Source organism: Fistularia commersonii, chromosome 20 (assembly GCF_037954325.1).
Source record: "Fistularia commersonii isolate RoL2024-O1a breed Wild chromosome 20, RoL_Fcom_v1.0, whole genome shotgun sequence".
Taxonomy (NCBI): domain Eukaryota; kingdom Metazoa; phylum Chordata; class Actinopteri; order Syngnathiformes; family Fistulariidae; genus Fistularia; species Fistularia commersonii.
The window spans coordinates 12976492-12997512 of NC_141303.1; the positions used below are offsets into that span (position 1 = coordinate 12976492).

Genomic DNA, 21021 nt, shown 5'->3' on the forward strand with positions numbered 1-21021 from the left:
AATTTAATGAATCAATTTATTTCATTGTTAATTTACTTATTCATTTTCATTTTTTGAGTCTGTATACTCCGTAGTCTGTGAAGCTGAATTTAAAATACCATACACTCACCAAGGTGCGCAATAAACTCTTGGGCAGAGTCAACATATTTCAACAGCCTCTTGACGAACTTGTAGGCAAATCTCTTCTCCATAGAGGACGAATCCTGCTCCATATCCTTAAGGCCTCTGTAAGGACAACCAAATAGTGATCTAATTAAAAACTTTTATACAATTACAGTACATTATGAGTAAAGTTGGTTCACAGATAAAAGGGGTTTGAATTAAACCCTGATTCTTGTGCAAGTCCGGCAACAAGTCAATAGCACAGTGCCATTTCAAGAAGCCTTTTGACTGAGTAATATTACTTGATGTAAAAGATGAAAATAAGAAAGGAGGTCAACCTTGTGATAGCATAGCCACTGATCTGCAGGAACTTGAAGAGCTCTTGGGCCTTCTCTCTGTCTCGATACTTCTCTTTAGCAGTCAGGGTATCATAGGGAACCAGCAGTGGGTGGGTCCCTCCTCCTGGTGGGTCAAATCAAGTTTGAAAACATTTGAAGTACAATATAATGTAGCCAAAGTCCTTATAAGACAGTCTTTTTGAAATGTATTAACTACAGAAGCACCTGGAGGGCAAGTGAGATTGCATGAGCTGTTTTCTATAATCCACTTTTTACAGATAGGTAAAATAATATCAAGACTGAATCAAATTCACACGGGCATTATTATGAAAAAAGTACTGTTGAAGGTTGACAAAAAAAATACAGCAACAACAAACACTATGAAAAGATCACCCATCAATTTGCTTTTAAGGCTTCTGTATACCTTTGCTTATAAGCTCACTTTTCTTCTTCTTGGCCCAGATGTTGTGATAATTTTCTGCAACCACCTCAACCATGCCCTGTAGTCACAGTGAAAATTTTAGTTTGACAGTTTTCAAACGCTTTCCTGCCACCTTCCTTCTATTTCTGTATGGATAGACAATTGTTGGTCAACATGTAAACAACAGCTATGAAATTGCAAGGAATTTCCATTCTGACTTTAGCGGATTTCCCAACTTTCCCCCGAGGACAGCTCCAGATCAGAATTTTGATTTCAATATTTCAATGATGATTCTGCATCATTTGCTTTGTGTTTATTGGTGATTATAAAAGTAGTGAACTAAAGGCTAAAGGTACCATAGTCCCTTTCATCATCAACTGTATTGGTGTTTGGGATCGGGATTACATGAATACTGATTATATCAGTGCTGAATCACAAGAGGAGCAATATTAATTTTTGTAAATGTGACTATTTAGCGCCACTTAAATGGCCACATACCTGTAGTTCTCTGGATAAAATTACATTGTGTAGGTCCATCGGAGCAGGACTGAATCCATTAATCTATAGTTGAGAATGAGCACAGAATATATCAATTTAAAACATGATTCACAAAGTATAACACAAATGTCAATATCCAGTGACTACAAATGTTTTTCTATCAAAAAGCACTTGAGCGAATTATATTAATTCTGTTAATTACACCAAGATATGACATCCATTTCTCTTCTGTGGTCCTGACTTGACCCTGGAGACTGATTTGTGGAATCCAAAGGTCGAATTGTTACATCACATGAAGTTAGATTTAATCAAGGGATTACCTGCGAGTCTTGGATCTTTCGCTGTTTTTCACTTTCTCGTTGTTGGAATAAGGCTTCCCCTTCCTTGGTCCTCTCAATATTCCATCCCATGGCCAACATACTCTTCAAAGACTCTTTAACTGGCCACCGGTATGTTTCTTTTTCCTGGCAAAAACAAACTAAGACTGTTTTTTTGTACTGGAAATGAATCTTGTTTTGGAAACTGGAATAGCTCTGCTCATGTAAAGGACCAAAGGGGACAAAACTAATGTAATCTTAAAATAAACCACTGGCTCTTATTTATTCTGTAGATAGATACTAATTGGGGTTAAGATTGACATGTCCACTGTGTTTGGTATGTGTGTGAGTATGTTTCTTGTGAAGCAGCTTAAATTTGGGAAACATAAAAATACTACCACTGACTAAGTACCAAAGTGAAAAAATAGAAATAACCTATTTGGTACATATAGAACACAATTTCTGTCCCTGCACAATCTCAGCCAATGACAGAGGTAAAATCAACAAAAAGGAGAACAACCAAGAAGACACGTACCTTTTCATTCAGAGCCTTGTAAGGCTTCAGCAGTGGATGGGTTTTGACTTTCTCATCTAGAATGTCTCCATGTTTCCATCCTGCTGCAACCTGTGACAAGCAGCAGTCTCAGTATTCTACTCTGACTGACCCTTGAGTCTTTACTGCATATTGGATGTCTCACAGAGGCACTGTCACTACGAATGAGAGAGCCGCTGAGACACAAACACAAACCTTATCTGAGGACCACTTTTCATGGGAATGCTCTGCATATTTGTTGGCAATGTACTCGAGTTTTTCAGGTAAGGAGATACTGGAAAACAGAGATATTTATAGGATTGTAAAATAACACCTATTTTGCAGCTAATTTTCTAGATTTGTAGCTTTTTATTTATTCTCATATAGCTACAGTTACACATATATACACTGCTCAAAAAAATAAAGGGAACACTTAAAAAACACATCCTAGATCTAAATGAATGAAATATTCTTATGAAATACTTTACTCTTTACACAGTTGAATGTGCTGACAACAAAATCAAACAGAATTGATCAATGGAAGTCAATTGTATCAACCCATGGAGGTCTGGATTAGGAATCACACTCAAAATTAAAGTGTAAAAACAAACTCCAGGCTGATCCAACTTTGATGTAATGTCCTTAAAACAAGTCAAAATGAATCTGTGTTGCTTCCTGAGTGGACACTATGATTTCACAGAAGTGTGATTGACTTGAAGTTACATTGTGTTGTTCACGTGTTCCCTTTATTTTTTTGAGTGGTATATATACAGATACACACATGCAAAAACACACATACATATATAGTGATGATTTATACATATTGCTTCAGCAACAGAGAAACATTGGTACATTTTCAGACTACTCACTTGGCAGTGTTTATAGGCTTAGGATCAAAGTTGCCCTGTGCATCTACCAATGGATGTTTCTCGAGTGTTGCTCCCGAACTGGCATCCACAAAGTCAGGAGGCAGGGCTCCAGCAATGGCACAGAGACATGACTTGGCCATTTTGAAAAGGTCAGCATCATACTTCTAGAGGAGCGAAGAGATTAAAAAAGTTTTTCAACCATTTTACGCACCTACTGAGGGCATGCTTGCTTGGCTTGAAGATGGATGGATAGAGCCACAGAGAGATGGGTAAAAAGAAAAAAAAACACTGAGAGCAGGAAAGGTCTGCACAAAGTGGCAGGCTGTCACAGACTGATAAATGATTCATCTGTTGCAGCTTCACCCCGGCTACAGTGCTCACAAGCACTTAACTAAGCTTTCACTTCACTGCTTCTGACTACCCAACTTCTCTCTCTAGAGAGCTGCTGTTTAGTGCTGTAAATTCAAAATTTAGGTTAAAGAAATAAAAAAAAGGCACACAACAGCTTCAGAGGAGTAAACAACTGCCAACTACAAAAACAATAAGGTATGCAACAGAAATCAGCCCTCCATGACTTTCTTTATTTCTTAGGGAATAATCTGTAAACTGAAACCTGGTCGTACCTTTTGAGAGAGGGAATCAAAGATTCCCCAGAAGAGTTTCTTGGTGAGAATGAGCTCTTCCTCTGAAGCAATGCCAAAGCTGCCCATTCCAGATGGCAGGCAGTAGTACTTCCAGTTTTGCTCATAGTGGTTGGTCAGCAACTAGAAATAAGGTATACATTAGAGCATTAGCATTTGTATTTCAAGGATTAAGTGTATTATTCCACACAATAGTTCTGTAACACTGTAGGAAAACACTGTACTGTACTTTTAACACACTAAATTACCAGATCTTTTGGGGGGTAACAACGTTTTATTATGAGAAAATCTAGAAATTGAGGATGTGAAACGTTTCACAGGATGCCAGGAGTAGAACATCATCAGAATCTAGTCAACACACTGGGTCTAGAATCTTACCCGGAGAGGTATCTTGCAATACTCAGTCAGCAAAGGAACATCAAACACCAGACGTCTAAGCAGCTGCTGCATCATCGATGGCCGCAGGTGCCTGGCAAAAAACAAAAAAGTTCAGATAATTCATGTTCACAAGATGAAAGAAAAAGAAATTGCTAATAAACCCAGGAGGCAATTATCTATGATTTTTCATTATTTTGTTAATATCACAGATAATGAATCTCTTTGCTTTTGTATTTTTATCAAATGACCTTTATAGTGTGATGCAGAAAAACAAGATTGTGTGGTTCCAATAACTGGCCATTGCAGCTACTACTGCTGCCAATGCCATGAATCAGCTATTGTGACTTTCCAATGGAAACCTTAGATGGACAGTTGATTAATCTTTGCTTTGCGGATTAGGCATCGCAAAAATACAATCAGTAATAGTCTTACTTGTTTGTGGAAATTGAAGAGATTTATGTACCTGGGCATAAGATTAAAAATATGAATTGATGATAGAGTCAGCTTTATTTGATAGAGGTTTATCTCTAGCACACCATTTGCTCACACTCATTTCTATATTTTCCTATCATCTATAATGTAATTTGCTTGAGAGTTATTAAAAAAAAAATACATTATTAAACTTTGTTGTATATATTTTCTATAGATGACACAAATATTTTGTAAAATGACAGCACACAAGGCTTAAGACCTACCCTATACACCATCTATCCATCCATCAGTACCATCATGATTTATTTGGATATAATTAACAATCAATTTACAAATGAGAACTTAATTACACTGCATGAAGATTAAATAATCTTTCCAAAAATATAACTAAAAGATATGGGTCTCTTAGGTTAACTGACCTATTTCCATGTCAGTTTTTTCGAAAACTAATTTAGATACGTATTGTTTTACCAAAAATATTTTCAGCCATAATACTTTTATCCTCTATAAAGATACAAGCAAAAATTGCCTTTTTTGACTTAAGTGACCAACACACACTCTCACGTTTATATTATCAGCTTTGGTGGGCTTCATGTGCCTTACTTGCAGATAGCCAGCAGACATTCCTCAATGGCATCCCTCTGGGCTTTGGTGAGCGAGCGGCCTTTAGACAGTCGATAGATGGTTTGTAGTGTGGAGTCGATCAGCTGTGTATAGTGCTCCGTGTTGGCAAAGAGAGCGGCACAGCGGGTCAGCAGTGGGAGCAGGGCTGAGCCAATATACCTGTTCATGGCCAGCGCTGACTCAGTGGTGCTCAACACCTCCTGAGGGACAGAATAACAACACATAACTCAGTACTAGCCCTCCCAATTATGTCTTGAGATATATATATATATATATATATATACACACACACACAAGCATACATACACACACATACACACATGCACACAAACCGTATATAAGAATAAAAATAAGAATAAGAACAACTTTATTTATCCCGAAGAAAATTGGTGTGCCAGAGTTTCAAGTAAAACATAACAATAATAGATAATAGTAGGAAGGAGGGACAGTAAGAAATACAAATAAAAATATAAAGTGTCAAAGTCAAGGCTATAAAGTGTTTTAAGGTCTTAAAAAGAGCAAAGATTTGAGTATTCCCTTCGGCTGAAGGAAGAGGAATTAAAAAGTCTGATATATACTGTTCAAAAAAATAAAGGGAACGCTTGAACAACACAATGTAACTCCAAGTCAATCACACTTCTGTGAAATCATAGTGTCCACTCAGGAAGCAACACAGATTCATTTTGACTTGTTTTAAGGACATTACATCAAAGTTGGATCAGCCTGGAGTTTGTTTTTACACTTTAATTTTGAGTGTGATTCCTAATCCAGACCTCCATGGGTTGATACAATTGATTTCCATTGATCATTTTTGTGTGATTTTGTTGTCAGCACATTCAACTGTGTAAAGAGCAAAGTATTTCATAAGAATATTTCATTCATTTAGATCTAGGATGTGTTTTTTAAGTGTTCCCTTTATTTTTTTGAGCAGTGTACATATGTATTTGGAAAATCATGGCTACATACTGGGAAGAAGAATTGTGGCATCCCCTTTGGCTGTTTTTCCCCAATAATTGAAGTGTAGCCTTGAAATAGAACTTCAAGTAACTCTAAAACATACTGGTCAAGGTTTCTACTCCTGTTTAAAAATTCTAAATGATGAACATCACATTCACATACATATCTAAAATTGACCATGGGTGGTTAAGGATGTCAGTACTCGATTGCTTTAGCTGGGAATATCTTATTCCAACTTAATGTCCTTGATTTGCACTTTGGTTAAATTCAATTGATTTTGGCCTATTGTATAAAGAAACTGAGAAAAGTATAATACTGATCATAGGGAAGTATCAAATTCAATATCCGACAATAAAATGATCCAAATAAGGTTTTTTGTTTTTTTTTTTTGTTTTTTTTCAAAAGACCTCTGAAAATGTCAAATTTGTGCACTACTAATACTGAAGCAAGGAAATATCATCTTCATCACTTGTAGCTTTACTCTCACTTACGGTGTCAATTGATGCAGAGGCTTGGAGGTCAGGCAGGAAGCCAACCTCCAACAGCTGGAGCAGGAAGCTCTGATCCTCGATACCATACACTCTTTCCAGGAAGAGCACCATGGGGGCTTTGTGATCCGGACAAAAACAGGCTGACATGTCAGGTTCTGTCACTGTTCCATCTAATAGTGAAAAATATTGTGGGGAAAGAAAGGGTTTGAACTTTATGTTGAAATCTCCAATATACAAACTGTACGCGTTGTATTTATTGGTGTTTTGCGATTGATGTAATGTGATTATTTTAGAATGTTCAGGTTAAGAAAAGTGAATGCAACAAACGACCCCGAGGGGTTAATTCAGGGACTTGAAGGTCAGGTGAAACAAGAGTGCTGATTTAGAAAGACTAACTGGTGGATGTTGCAGAATAGACATCCTCTCCTTATCACGTATTTGAACATTGAGGCAAGTTTCTTTCAAATTTGCTGTAGATTGAACCCTGTCAATTTTGATACCAAATGATGAATATGAGAAAAATTATAAACATTTCAACCTTACTTTCCAGGTATTTCCATCTGGATCCCAAAATACAACTTAGAAGATCGAGTTATTGGTTATGGAACACCTGTTTTTTAGGTGAACAAAAGAATTGGAACATGGGACATGTGAGGTGTTTAGTTGCCCAGATGTTTCCTGGGCATACAAAAAAATATATCGTACAAAAAACAAATAGTGCTGAATGTGTACTATCAATTTTGAATTTGTTGCAAATCAAACTTGTTGCTTGTGCAACATGAAAGTATATGAACAAAATAGATAAACACCAGTGATGGGTCACATTTTTAATCAAGGAAAAGCAAATGAAAAACCAACAAAGTGGGTTAAGACATTCAGACAAATGACAAAGTATTTCTCCACAGTATGTCTTGTCTTCAGAATTGAATCAAGACCAAAATCTAACCAATGTATCACTGGAAAAATTATTCAGGAAGGCAACCATACCTTTATTGACCACAGGCATTTTGAGGGGGATGCTGATGACGCCGACCAGGTCAGTTGTGGGAACCAGAGAGCGCAGAATTGCGCGAATACGCAGTGCCTCACCTTTACCAGCATTGATGAGCTGTAAGATATTTATTGGTTTAAAGGCCACATCACAACACAGTTGACAGTTAACATGTCCTGTAAGTCTATGCCATGCTTTTTAAAAAGACTAATAAGGTGCATTATTGAAGTCTCACTTAAATTCTAAACTAATTTTAACATGAAACGAAACTAAATAATATGGAAAACAAATAAATGTAACATTTCTCTGATTTTTTTTTTTTTTTTCAATCCAGCAGATATACTTGTGAAAAACTCATGAGTGGTTCCCCAAAAAAATAAATAAAAAAAAGCAACAAATGAAGACATATGTAAAAGAATATGCGATTTGCATTAATGGAAAGGTAAAGTGCTGATAAGTTCCCCAGTAAGAATCCTAGACTGTTTTAAGTGTTTTGTAGTCTGATTCTGAGTTATTCAGGAGTAAATGGAGGGGAATCTACTGATGGGGTTAATATATTTAGAGTTGCTTTGTCAAGAACTATGACTGCATAGCTTGGCTAGAAAACTTCCATTCATGCGGTTGATTGCCTTACATGCATCTCTGGAGCGCAGCGTCCCAGAAGGTCTATGAGGGCAGAGTAGAAGGACATTATGGCATTGCCCATGTGGATAACTTCACCCTCTTCCTCACCAGGTCTGAAATGCACAGGTTCAAAAACATAACGCCATACTGCATAGTATTTGAAAATCACAAACCCCTAATTATCTTGTTGTAATCTATATTGATTTTTACCTGGCGCAACATCCATGTGGTCTGTTCAGCAAATAATAAATGTTATCCTTGAATTAATTCTTTTACAGTAATTGCATACATGTTAAAGCAAATGAGATCTACGATTTCTATGAAGTTGAACTACTTTTTAGAGGGCCTTCTTTTATCACCTAAATGCTCACATGAGTGGGAGCATGAGAGGGAGCCTCAGCTCACCTGATACACATAGTGTTATTGTAGTCAAGTCATATCATGGCAACTGGACTTTGTTTTTTTATATTATTCTGAGGAGTCTTTCATCAGAAGGGAATATTAATTTGAGTTGTTTTTTTCCTCAGCAGAGAAGAAACCAGTACTTACTTCAAGGAACAATTTATCAACGTTTAACAAGGAGATGCTGATAATAGGATAATTAATTATAATTGCCTCATTTGAAGATACTATGTGAATTTTCTGACTGCTAATGATCTAACTGCCGCTGGGCAGGTTTGACCATCAACTCATAAAAAAAAAAATAATAAAAAAAATAATAATAATCTAAAACTAGTTTGCATTCCAACCCAGTGTTGACTCCAGCAGCCATTTCAGGCAAATCCAAAGCAGGATTTTCGGAGATTATGATGGCCTCCTTCATGGCAACCAGAAGACCCTGGCCTCCCTCTCCCCTCAAGGCAGGGCCAAAACACTCAGGACGTCGGATCAATAGTTTCACCACCACGTTGGCATTTTCCTCCACACTTTCACCTAACAGTTAAATACAGAAAGGACAAAAGATACAGACTTTTAACTCACTAATGAATCATTTTACTTAACATGTCAATCACATGGCTATATAGCTCTTCATTCTCTCATCCATTTTTTTGGGAGGAAGACATAAAAACCTCGGGAGAACCCAAGCAGACACAGAGACAACATGCAACTCCACACAGAAAGGCCCAGGATGAAATCAGACCAGGGGGCAGTATTATTTTTAAAAAGTCACATAATTTCTGCTAAGGTCAACATACCGTTGCAGAAGACTGCAAACCTCAGGAAGGATAGATAGCGCTCTCCCTCAATGGGGTTCCAGCCCAGGTCTGGATAACCCTTAGCAACCAGCATGGCACAGCTTTGGAGACCACAGCCTGCCAAGTATGTCACCACCTACACCCAAACGAATGTGCGCACACACACACACACAAACAAACACACACACACACACACACACACACACATAGAGTTCAGTTTCACTATTAAAGCGTGCACTATGTCTCAAAATGTCACTGCCAGGGAGAGTTATGCTTTGAGTCAGATGAGGCAGCTGACTCAGCAAATGCTTGAACTGGCATCAATCATTTTTTTGCTGGAAAGGACGTGTGTGGCATTAAGCTACTAAATTTGTCTGTCTTATTTTCACTATAAGTCTGAATAAGCAATCCGCTGATGTCACAATTCAGACCGCCTCCACTCATTATAATGTAACAGACACACTGGACATCATCATGTATAATTTGTTAATTACTAAATATCTGCAACACTGATTTAAACACTAGCACTAAGTCACAGTTACTGAAAAGCTGCATTGGTGCACTTAAGTTGAATGTCCATAAACATGTCACATGGAAAATTATTTGATATACTGGCAGTTGCAATCAGAAATATTCACCCCCCTCATCTTCAAGACATAGTGATTTAGATGAAGGATAATGGCAACAAATGACAAAATCCCATTACATATACATATTCTAATTTGAGTTATTTTGACAACAGATTTTGATTTAACTTTGAGGTTCAGATGAAAAATGAAATACCTTATCAACAAATGCAAACTTCCTGTATAAATGAGCGTTTGTGGAGCAGCTTTTAGTATTCATAACTTCTTACAAATATATTTGTTAGGAACTGACAATCTTCTTACACCTCTCAATTGTAATCTTTGGCTGGTCTTCACGTGCAAAATCTGCCAGTCCAGTGATGTTTTATTGGCTTCCGTGCAACAACTACCTTCCTTTAATTCCACCAAAGATTTCCAACGGAAATCCGTTGACTGACCAAGCCACTCGAGAACGTTCCCTGGTCTTCTTCTCAGCCAGATTTTGCTGGACTTGGACATGGACATGATTATCTTGCTGCAAAGTCCAAGGTAATTTGTCGACAGAAATGCCTCTATTTGATAGCCTGTTATTTCTAGGAATCCACAATGCCAGGTAAACAGTCAAGATGGCCAGAAGAAAAAACAACTCCACATCATCAGTGGCCCTCCGCCAAAGTTAACCCAGGGGATGGTATTTTTTAGGTCATAAGCCTGGCCTTTTGCGTGCCAGACATACCATCCATCCATCTTCTGCTGCTTATCCTGCACTCAGAGTCGCAGGGGATGCTGGAGTCTATCTGAACTGTCATCGGGCGAGAGGCGGGGTACACCCTGGACTGGTTACCAGTTAAGCACAGGGTCACATTCGGGTGAATTTTCCCAATTTTTTTCCTTATTAAGCATATTTTTGGACTGTGGGAGGAAACCGGAGAACCCTGAGGAAATGAAATACGTTCACGTGTGGGCTAGGTTTGAATTCCTACTAGCTTACTTGTTTCTACTTCACTTTTTGGCCATAAAAACTGCTTTAAGGGCTTTAACAACAACACTTATATTGGGGTTGAATAAGTGTTGTGCGAATTTCATAACAACATATACTGTTAAACAGAGACACTTCAACATGGATTTTCTGTGCTGATTTTCTATGTCACTCAACTCAATGTCATCCAAAGCAGAATCTTGCTGTTGGAAAGAACATTGAATGGCAAATCCTCAATATCTTTTTGGGGAGAGGGGTGAATATTTCAGCGCTCTATAAAAACAATGATTGGAATTAGATTAATTAGCAGTTGTGGGTACATATCAAGACATCTTTCAATACTGAGCTGAACTTTTAATAACAAACCTTCTCCAGATCAGGCTCCTCCAGGGCCAGAGCCAGCCCATTATTGTCCATCACTGAAGATGCTGCTACATCCAGTGGAGTGGATCCCCGCATTGCTTCAGAGGCTAAATTCATAAGCACACACCAACAAGCAAACACCATCACAGATGTGTATCATTAGCTTTCAAACTCTAAGCTGCACAAACTGTGTTGACACATTAATAGTAATCCTATGAACTCAAACACCCTAACATTGATGTTTAATTAAGAAGTTTTAGCTAAATACTGTGAATCTAAGATCCACCTGTCACAAATTTAGCTTAAAAGTAGCAGTAACAGAAGTCTTCTGATTAAGTAAAGATGCCCCATTTTAGTGAATGAAATCCTTAAAGCAAAATTTACTCCTTCACATCTAAATTACTTTATTCCTTTTGGGTATTTGAAGGAAATTTAGGAATGCTCAGAACGGAAAGACAAGTAAGATTAAATATTTTATAAATATATATATATATATATATTTTTTTTTTTAAATGTTTATAGCCTTTATATACGTATATATATAAAGGCTATAAACATTTTTTAAATGATTTTGCTCTTCAAGCTGGCAAGCATATCATTTGAGGCAATTAGCTCTGTGATGAACTCAGTTAAACCAGTGAGGTATTTTATAGAGGTTAGTCAATTACAACAAATTCGGTTGCTTTTATCTATAACCGTCCTTCACACCGAGTGAGTCTTTTCCCTTGTTTGAAGAGGTTACCGGGAGGAGCCAAGTGACTCAAGATTCCTGTCATTCTTGTTAAAATAACCCCATCCCTCATTTTCCAACTTCCCTTTCTACCTTGACCTCCCTCTATCAGCACTTCACTTCACTTTGTACTGAAAGACTTGCATTTTGTAAAAAAAGGAATTATTTTCCTTTCTTTTTTTCCCAATAGCAAAATGACTGTATTGTAGACAATTAGGTCTAAGCCAGCACCTCAATTACATTTAAACCTCTTCCAGAAAGCAGCACTTGTCAGTTTTAGTCAGCAGTTTTCATTATTTCTGAAGCAGCAGAATGACAATTCTGCTCCTGCGATGGGGCAACTGTCAGTAAAGCAATTTAACAAAGGGAAGTTCTTTATGTGCAGCTCTGCTGTGCTTTTAAACATTTCAGCTTTGTAAAACCATCTCTTTAACTTTTCCCCTCTGCTTGTCAGTCATATTTCCTTTGGAAAGTTGAAAAAAGACAAAAAAAAAACGAAACACACCTCCACATGAAAAACAGGAAATTTCATTGTCTCCTTCTCTTACCCAGACCAACGCTGCTGTTCTCCAAAAGGTAGCTGAGGTGGTCAAACATGGCTTTTTGATTCTGCCGACTAATACGACAGAAGTAGCACAAGAAACGACAGCAGCTGGCCACCATCTTGGGGAAGGCAATTTCCTGCAGATTAAGCAATAGAACCACGTATAAAAAGATGGGCTTAAGTCAAAAATTGGTTTCAAATCAAAAATAGAATTGTATTCCATGTAAAGAGATAGATAAACCACTTGGGATTCTGGAGTCCCCTGGGCACAAGAAATATTGAGGGTACATTTGTAATTCTAAGCATTTCTCCCGACGGCTGAACGTGAAAGCTCAGGCAGATTTTGGCCTTGATGCATTTGCCTATAGGTTGCTGCGTCTTGCATGTCTTGAATTGAGAAAAATGAAGTCATTAAACTGTATGTATTGATGCATTAATCCTATGTAAAAAAAAAAAAGCATTTTAGTCCTGATACCTGTGCTTAAACTACATCCTACATCTAATGTGAAATTATAAGTGGAATTTAAGTCTGAAAATTGTTTGTGAAGGTACAAGAATTATGTCTGCATATTGAAAACGGGCTAGATATACAAGCTACGCTTGTAATCTTTGTGAATCCATTTTATAAAGCATTTGTAAACTGCTGGCAAAATTTGTCTTTGAGATTGTGTGATCATACGGAGATGGAAGGGTCTGAATGCCTCTGAGTTTTATCAGTCTGAGGTCCGTTTCACAATTGCCATTAGTCATGGCAGTGAATCGAAACCATCTCCCACTTTTTGTAAAAACAGCTAGAAGAAGACAGGCTTGAGAGGTTTACACTCACTATATATTTCTTTCTGCACATTCGGCAGTCACTTGTTAGTATATGAGAATATCTAATTCAACGCTATTTTGTCACACAATCAGAGTTCAAATCTATTGGTAGAGATTCTGTAACTTAAACTTTACTGTGGACTTTATTTTAACATGTTACTGTTAATGTACAGCGCATCAGCCAAAAAGTGAGATTCAACCTATCCACGAGGCATTACTATTGTTGACACAATTTATAGGATAAATTCAGTAATATGATATGATTAATAATGTGATTTATATTTCAGTCAAAGGATCTAACTGTTGACATCTCGTGACACAACATTTTTGTAAAACGATGAAATACAGCATACAACCTAAGCACAACAATTTATTTATTCTAAAAGTTATACTCTGTTGCCTATCTAAGAAACAGCGTATTTAAACAAAAGTTGTTTTTTTTTGTAATATTATAGTGTAGTACACTGTGAGTAGGACATGAAATTATGAAACCTGATGTTTGGGCATCTATTGGAACTACTTATTGGCTAGTCATCCATTGACTTTAAGCTTGAGTTTGTAAACACGTTCACTCCCACAGCCAAACAAGCAAATCCAACGCCATAAAAAGCTTCTACCATTACAGGCTGTGCTTTGTTAAAACTACCTGTGACTTGTCTCCTCCCAGCACGTTGACCATGACCTGCATTACGGTTTCATGCATTCCCAGGACTCTCATCAGGTTGGGGTGCTGATAGAAGACCTTGTTGTTCATAATGTCACTGTAAAAAGAAGTGATTGATTTAGGAAAGAGTCATAGGGTTTACTATACAAAGAGTAAGAATTTTCAGGCCAAAATCTGGTTTATTTGAGTAGTCTTACCCAAGCCCATCAATCATGAGTTTTTCCTCTTCCTTGCCCATGCGTACTGACAGCAGAGACCTGATCTGGCCCAGAGATGCCAACAGGTTAATAGCATCCTGCACAGAAGCGGCACTGATTGTATACGACTTCTTCATGGCTCGCAGAAGCTCCCCAATGCCGTCATACTGCCTCCTCAGCAGGCTGAACATCACTCGGACGAGCTCTGGATCCCCAATGTGAGTCTCCTGGGCCCAGCTTGTTATGGTCTGCGAGATCAGCTCCTTCAGGTTGGCTGGTGAGCAAGAATTCAACATCCACTTCATGATTCAAGTGTGTAACAAACTTGAGAGCCACTGAATAAAACAGTGTCTCAAGCTTTATTGTACTATATTATATAGAGAATGCTATGGTAAAAAATTATGGTAAAGATTATGCGATAAGGATTATACAGTTTAAAACTAGAAAGAATTAATTTTCTCAGGAGTGGGAGCATCATCACCAATGAACATGACGAATGAGCTGGTTTGTGTCTAACATCATGCAACAGTTTTTATATTGTGCTACAACATAAGCTTACGACACAAACCCTGAATTTTTGAGTAAAACTGCATGACTAAGTGTTTAAAGTTTGTTCTGAAAACTTGTTCTGTACTGAAACAGGTCAATATCTTAGACATAAGGGTATAATTGGTGTGTCTTCAAGCCTCCTGCCTCCAGATTGTACACACTGGTAAAAAATTGCAATTGGTTTCAAGGACTGTGGAGACACAGCTGTGAGGTCTATTCCCATAGCACCTTCAAGGGACTTAACCAACACACACACACACACACACACACACACACACACACACACACACACACACACAGACACACACACACACATACACACACGCACGCACACACACACACAAATAGATGGTGCAGCACCACTGACAACAAACAGCTGAGTATACTGTTATGTTGCTTTCGCACTTCTATTCAGTTCCATTCACTTACATTATCTACAGGACTTCTTCAGAAAATTAGAATATTGTGATTAAGCTCTTTATCTTCTGTAATGCAATTACAAAAACAAAAATGTCATACAGTCTGGATTCATTACAAATCAACTGAAATATTGCAAGCCTTTTATTATTTTAATATTGCTGATTATGGCTTTATGTTTGGATAAATGTTATGTATTCATTTCATTTTGTCCTCTGCCTTTGTCCTCTTGAACTTCCTTGTCACCAGTCATCCTACAAACCACCATCCTATCCTGTCTGGATACACTCTCACCTACAACTACTTTGCAGTCCCTGATCTCTTTCAGGTTACCTCGTCTATACAAGATGTAGTCTACCTGGGTGCTCCTACCTCCGCTCTTATAAGTTACCCTATGTTCCTTTCTTTTCTGGAAAACAGTGTTCACTTCAGCCCATTTCCATCCTTTTTGCAAAATCTACCACTATCTCTCCCTCTACATTCCTATCCTGTATACCAAATCTACCCATCACTTCTTCATCGCCTGCACCAACATGTCCATTGAAGTCTGCATCAATTACCACTCTCATCTCTGGGGATATTCTGCATCACTTCATCTAGCTCATTCCAGAACTACTTCTTCTCAAACTCACATCCCACCTACGGGGCATAGCCACTAACAACATTGAGCATTACACCTTTAATTTCCAATTTCAGAGTCATAAGTCTATCTGACATTCTTTTCACCTCCAGAACATTCCTGAAAAACTCCTCCTTCAAGAAAACTCCTACTCAATTTCTCTTCTTGTCAGTAACATGATAGCACAACTTAAAGCCTGCTCCTAAGATTCCTGTCATCTACCTTTTCCTGTCATTGTCCCGATTTTCTAAGTCCCTACTGTCAGTCCCGGACTCTTGCCTTTCCTCTTCTCTCTCTGCTTCTGAACAAGCCTTCGTCCTCTCCTTCTTTGACCTACAGTAGCCCAGTTTCCATTGGTTCCCTGTCGGTCATCGGTACCAATGGTTAACCTGGGCCTCCACCGATCCGGTTTGAGCTGGTTATTATAATTGATTACCATGTTTTGTTTTGGCAGAAGTTTTACACCGGATGCCCTTCCTGACACAACCCACTGCATTTATCCGGGCTTGGGACCGGCTCGAGAAGGAACTGGCCAGTGCGGCTCTGAGGCCGCATTATTCGGTTTGTATCAGTAAAAGCCCCAAAATACCCTCCAAGTTTTTTCCTCAAAATGACTTACTGGGAGAAGCCTGTTCTTTCTCAGTTGGTTCTTCCTCCGTCTTCTGAGGAGGACCCTTGATCTTGTACAGCAGCGCTAAGAGACGGCCTTTTATCGAAGTATCCTGCGGTTCTTCCTCCTCCTCTATGGGAATTCCTAGATGAACAAGAGGGTGGATTTATGGCTGAATTTTAACGAGGATCTAGCAAGAGCTTAAAAATTGACTTGCCAGCTGTTTTTTTTTTTTTGTTTGTTTGTTTTTTAAGAAGAGTCTAAAAAAGGCAGATGGACTCTACCACAGTGCAGTCGCAGTTCTTCGTGAAAGGCATTGAGTTCATCCTGGATCTCTTCAGGGCAGGGGCAATCCTCCCCTGCTGTGAAATTCAACAGGATGTTAATCTGTTAGGGGACAAATAAATAGAACATTAAAGTTAGGAGGGCAGAGACATCGTACAAATGAAGGAAAACAAGCACAGTTACCAATATTGTGCCCTGCAATGATCTTCCCAAACAAGCTTTAGATTCTTAATGTACACTCAAAGATAAACCGTGTGGACGTCTTCCGAACAATTCATTATGTGACGCAATATTTTGCTTTAATGACAAGGTTTTCCATATGACTGATAAGTATATTTCCATAAGTCATCGGATAACTATAGAACTGACAAAATCTAGATTAAACTCATGCATAGGCTGAGCTTGTTATTATTCCTGAATCACACAGGAATCACAAAAAAGAAATACAGGAATGATGTTGAGTGTTATTGCTGACCACGACTGCTCCATTTCAAAGACTGCAGTATGGATTTAAGACTGTGTTCATTAGGAGCAGCTGTAACTGAAAAGTGATGCAAGAGTTTTGAAGATAGAAATTTCCTTGTCAGGCAGATCTTCTACTTTGGGATATGATTATGCTTTGTTCAAGTGCTCCATTCTGTATGGGAGCCAAATAATCTAAAAACTGAGAAAATGAGAGGAACGCCTGGACAACTGGAAAGGAAGATGAATTTCATGCCAAAATGACAACATATGGATGGACAGGGATGGACAACATTGCTCTAACTGCTCTATAGCTCTAACACAGTGGGCTGAAAAAGATGCAGGAGGTAAAGGAATAGCACGTAGAGAATTGATTATTCATTCTAAACTAAGGAGTTATGATAATTTTGCATCAACTTAAATTGTAAGGTCCATAAAATACATATTTTAAAAGTGTTACTTTTTCATTGGAATTTTATGGAGCCCAGAGCAACAATTCAAATCACCTCAGCAGTGTGGACCAGTCAAAACTGTTCCATTGAAGTTAAAGAAACAGTACATTGTTGGCATGTACATAAAATGTCTTTGAAATGCATTATCAACTAGCTGCCAAATAAATTTAATCTACTGATTAATCCACTTGCAATTTTATACTTGACAATTCAAAACCACTGCCATTTCTTAAGAAACAGTTAAAGAACAATCAAGTCAATAGAGCACAATGATTGGCGACCATGAATCTTCAGGTCCCTACGGATCTGATCCAAGAACAATCTTGTAGTGAACATGCAACAAATTTTAACAACTTCTCTTCCAGTGATTTGCCCAATGGTTTATACCTGCTCTTGTGGAGGGGAACGGAACTCCTTGGTCTTCTTGGCGGTGACAGCGGCAGACATGTTGAGCGCCTGCATCAGCTCATTGTAGCGGAACTTCTGGTTAAACTGCAGCTTGGACACAAAGCTATCGGAGAAGGAGACGATGGCCTCGATCCGGTGTTTTAGCTCGCAGTCACAGAAGTAGTGTAGCAGCTCACACATCTGGAAGGAACGGAAACAAACTTTATATGAGATGAATTTAGCAGAGTGAAATACACTAAAATACAAGAAATAAGTATATTGCTCTATCTCTATTATGTATTGATCAAATATTGTTGATTTTAATGCGTATTGCGTTTTCCTGTCATACACTCACTTCTCAGACAGATGTCATAAAAGCTTTGAGGAATGAATTCCATGAGGGACAAAAGTTAAAATTAGTTCCAGATATACTCATAGACTACATTTATATACACTGCTCAAAAAAATAAAGGGAACACTTAAAAAACACATCCTAGATCTAAATGAATGAAATATTCATATGAAATACTTTGCTCTTTACACAGTTGAATGTGCTGACAACAAAATCACACAAAAATGATCGATGGAAATCAATTGTATCAACCATGGAGGTCTGGATTAGGAATCACACTCAAAATTAAAGTGTAAAAACAAACTCCTGGCTGATCCAACTTTGATGTAATGTCCTTAAAACAAGTCAAAATGAATCTGTGTTGCTTCCTGAGTGGACACTATGATTTCACAGAAGTGTGATTGACTTGGAGTTACATTGTGTTGTTCAAGTGTTCCCTTTATTTTTTTGAGCAGTATATATGTGTGTGTGTGTGTGTGAATGGGTCTTTAAAAGTATCACTTATCTACACATTGAGGCTTTCATCGTTGTGTCGCACCTGCCGTTTGACGGACTCGGGTAAAGACTTTTCCAGCAGGCCCTTAGCCAGTGGCTTGATTTCCTTGGTCTCCTCTTCTCCTGCCTCTACCGCCTTCTCCTCATTTTTGCTGACCTCCTCCTTCTCCCCAGCGACAGCCAATTCATCCCCCTTCACCTCCTCAGCATCCTTGTTGTCCCCAAACACATTGGGATCAATAAGCAAGAGAATCAGTCTCACCTCCTCGCTGGTTAGGACCCCCATGATTAACAGTGTCCCAATTAGCTTCAGGATGGGAACAAACTGGTACTCAACACTTCCACCCACTGGGTCTCGTATGTGCAGGCCACCACCCTGCACAGCCTCTGTTAGCATGCTGATGGCTTTCTCCTTCAGAATGCCCAGTGGTAATTGCGGGCTGTGGAGATACTGCTGGCGTTTGCTTTGGATGATACCAACAGGAGAGAAATTAACACGGGGTGTCAGGGAGGTGCTCAGGCCTACGCCAGGCAGTGAATGTCGCTTGGACTCATCGGGGAACAGCTTGATGGCGCGCGTCTCATCTGTTACAGGAATGATGAACTCATTGTTCATCATTAGGCGAGCCTCCTTTGCAGTCTCAAGATGGATGCTGAAGGAAAAAAAAAGGATAATTCAAAGTACTGCCTCAGTCAGTCTGTGTTAATCAGAAAAGGACACTGTTTAAAATGTGCTTAAAATTCAACTGGTCTTCATTTCTATAAAATGTGTTTGTCTGATTAAAATAACCAATATATCTCCTGGAGGTTGTTCATTGATACATGTAGCTGTCTTGCCATGCGGAAGCCTTCACTAAACTTGCCCAGTGTTTTCTTTATTTCAAAATAAACACTTCTCTTCACCACGTGGTAATATTACAATACTTTGCTCATCATCACCGTGACACTGCAACTGACAATTCTTTGCAAAACAAACTACCCTACATCAATATAGAAGAAAATACCCGTTAGAAGGCAAGATGCAGATATACTTATTAACTAACTACAACATCTTGTCACTTACACAGCATTTGAGACAATATTTTATTGCAAAAGGACTAACATGACTTGCTGTATTAATATTCTATCCCATGCCATGTATAAATGCAATGTTCCTGGTTTATCCAAGGCATATCTATGTTTTTAAGCAGGAATAACAAAATAATGACAAGTCCTGGGTTTCTGTTGGCAAAGCTTATATATCACCAAAGCAATGTTGACATTAACATGGGACATTCATTACTGTACTGTGTTGAGGTCCCTCAATAATAACAATAACAATAACAACATTTCATTTTCCAACAACTTACTGATGGTAAAATGAATGGAAAACTTTATGGTAATGTTAAATTTAAAAACATGTAAAAGGACAAACAAACAAAAAAAAAAGAATGCAATTAACAAACCTCATGAGGACATTATAGAAGCCCTCCCTCAACATGCCAGACAGGTATTGATTATCGATGGTGTAGAGGAGCTGTGATTGGTCCAAATGGCTGCAGAGGGTGTGAGCTACACGAGTGTTTCCCAGGGCACATAAGGCACAGTAAAGTTTTAGTGTGTGATAGTGGAACTTTCTCAGGTCCTCATGCTCAGATAACTCCAGAATGTCCAAACACCTGGGAAAAGGTTGAAAAACAGAGACGTAGCAGTGGGGATAGAACAGTAAGTACTTGCTGGCACATCTAAAGGGCAAATTTCAACACTAACGTATGCAGGCTTATAATAAAATCACGGTATCAATTCAAGTTAGTATTCCTAGTCCGGACCTCCATTCTTTATCAATGCTTCACACCTGTTTTCTTCAGGTATGTGAACTGCCATCATCTGCAGGGGTTCTAGACATTGGACCACCCAACCGTGTCTCTCACTGACTCGAGCCATCTCCACACTCAGGAAGGTGTTTGGCATGCGGCTCCATAGCACGGCCACGATGGTCTGCACATCCAGCCGGGGTGGGCACTGAGGCACGGGATTTCTGTGCTCACTCTTAAATATGGCAGACGATAGTGGCATGGCATCCTAGAAACAGACAGGCGATAAAAATAACAAGATGGGAATGTCATAATCATTTGATGAAGACA

At 38.5% G+C, this 21021-nt stretch overlaps 1 protein-coding gene across 5 annotated transcripts in view; it reads right to left on the bottom strand.

Annotated features, from left to right (window-relative positions):
- ryr3 (ryanodine receptor 3) overlaps positions 1-21021 on the bottom strand; it is a 110805-nt gene that overhangs the window by 33130 nt on the left and 56654 nt on the right. For all 5 annotated transcript variants that reach the window (XM_086167503.1, XM_086167501.1, XM_086167502.1 and 2 more), the window contains 26 exons: positions 20733-20959; positions 20344-20556; positions 18942-19551; positions 18052-18252; positions 16750-16852; positions 16475-16609; positions 14271-14544; positions 14056-14170; positions 12598-12730; positions 11323-11426; positions 9412-9547; positions 8965-9148; positions 8226-8328; positions 7588-7708; positions 6601-6770; positions 5132-5352; positions 4097-4187; positions 3701-3841; positions 3078-3241; positions 2425-2503; positions 2212-2301; positions 1680-1823; positions 1360-1422; positions 865-940; positions 441-564; positions 110-225 (listed from right to left, as the gene is read on the bottom strand). In XM_086167503.1, coding sequence (XP_086023629.1) covers positions 110-225; positions 441-564; positions 865-940; positions 1360-1422; positions 1680-1823; positions 2212-2301; positions 2425-2503; positions 3078-3241; positions 3701-3841; positions 4097-4187; positions 5132-5352; positions 6601-6770; positions 7588-7708; positions 8226-8328; positions 8965-9148; positions 9412-9547; positions 11323-11426; positions 12598-12730; positions 14056-14170; positions 14271-14544; positions 16475-16609; positions 16750-16852; positions 18052-18252; positions 18942-19551; positions 20344-20556; positions 20733-20959 — 4138 coding nt within the window. The remainder of the gene's footprint in view (positions 1-109; positions 226-440; positions 565-864; positions 941-1359; positions 1423-1679; positions 1824-2211; positions 2302-2424; positions 2504-3077; positions 3242-3700; positions 3842-4096; positions 4188-5131; positions 5353-6600; positions 6771-7587; positions 7709-8225; positions 8329-8964; positions 9149-9411; positions 9548-11322; positions 11427-12597; positions 12731-14055; positions 14171-14270; positions 14545-16474; positions 16610-16749; positions 16853-18051; positions 18253-18941; positions 19552-20343; positions 20557-20732; positions 20960-21021) is intronic.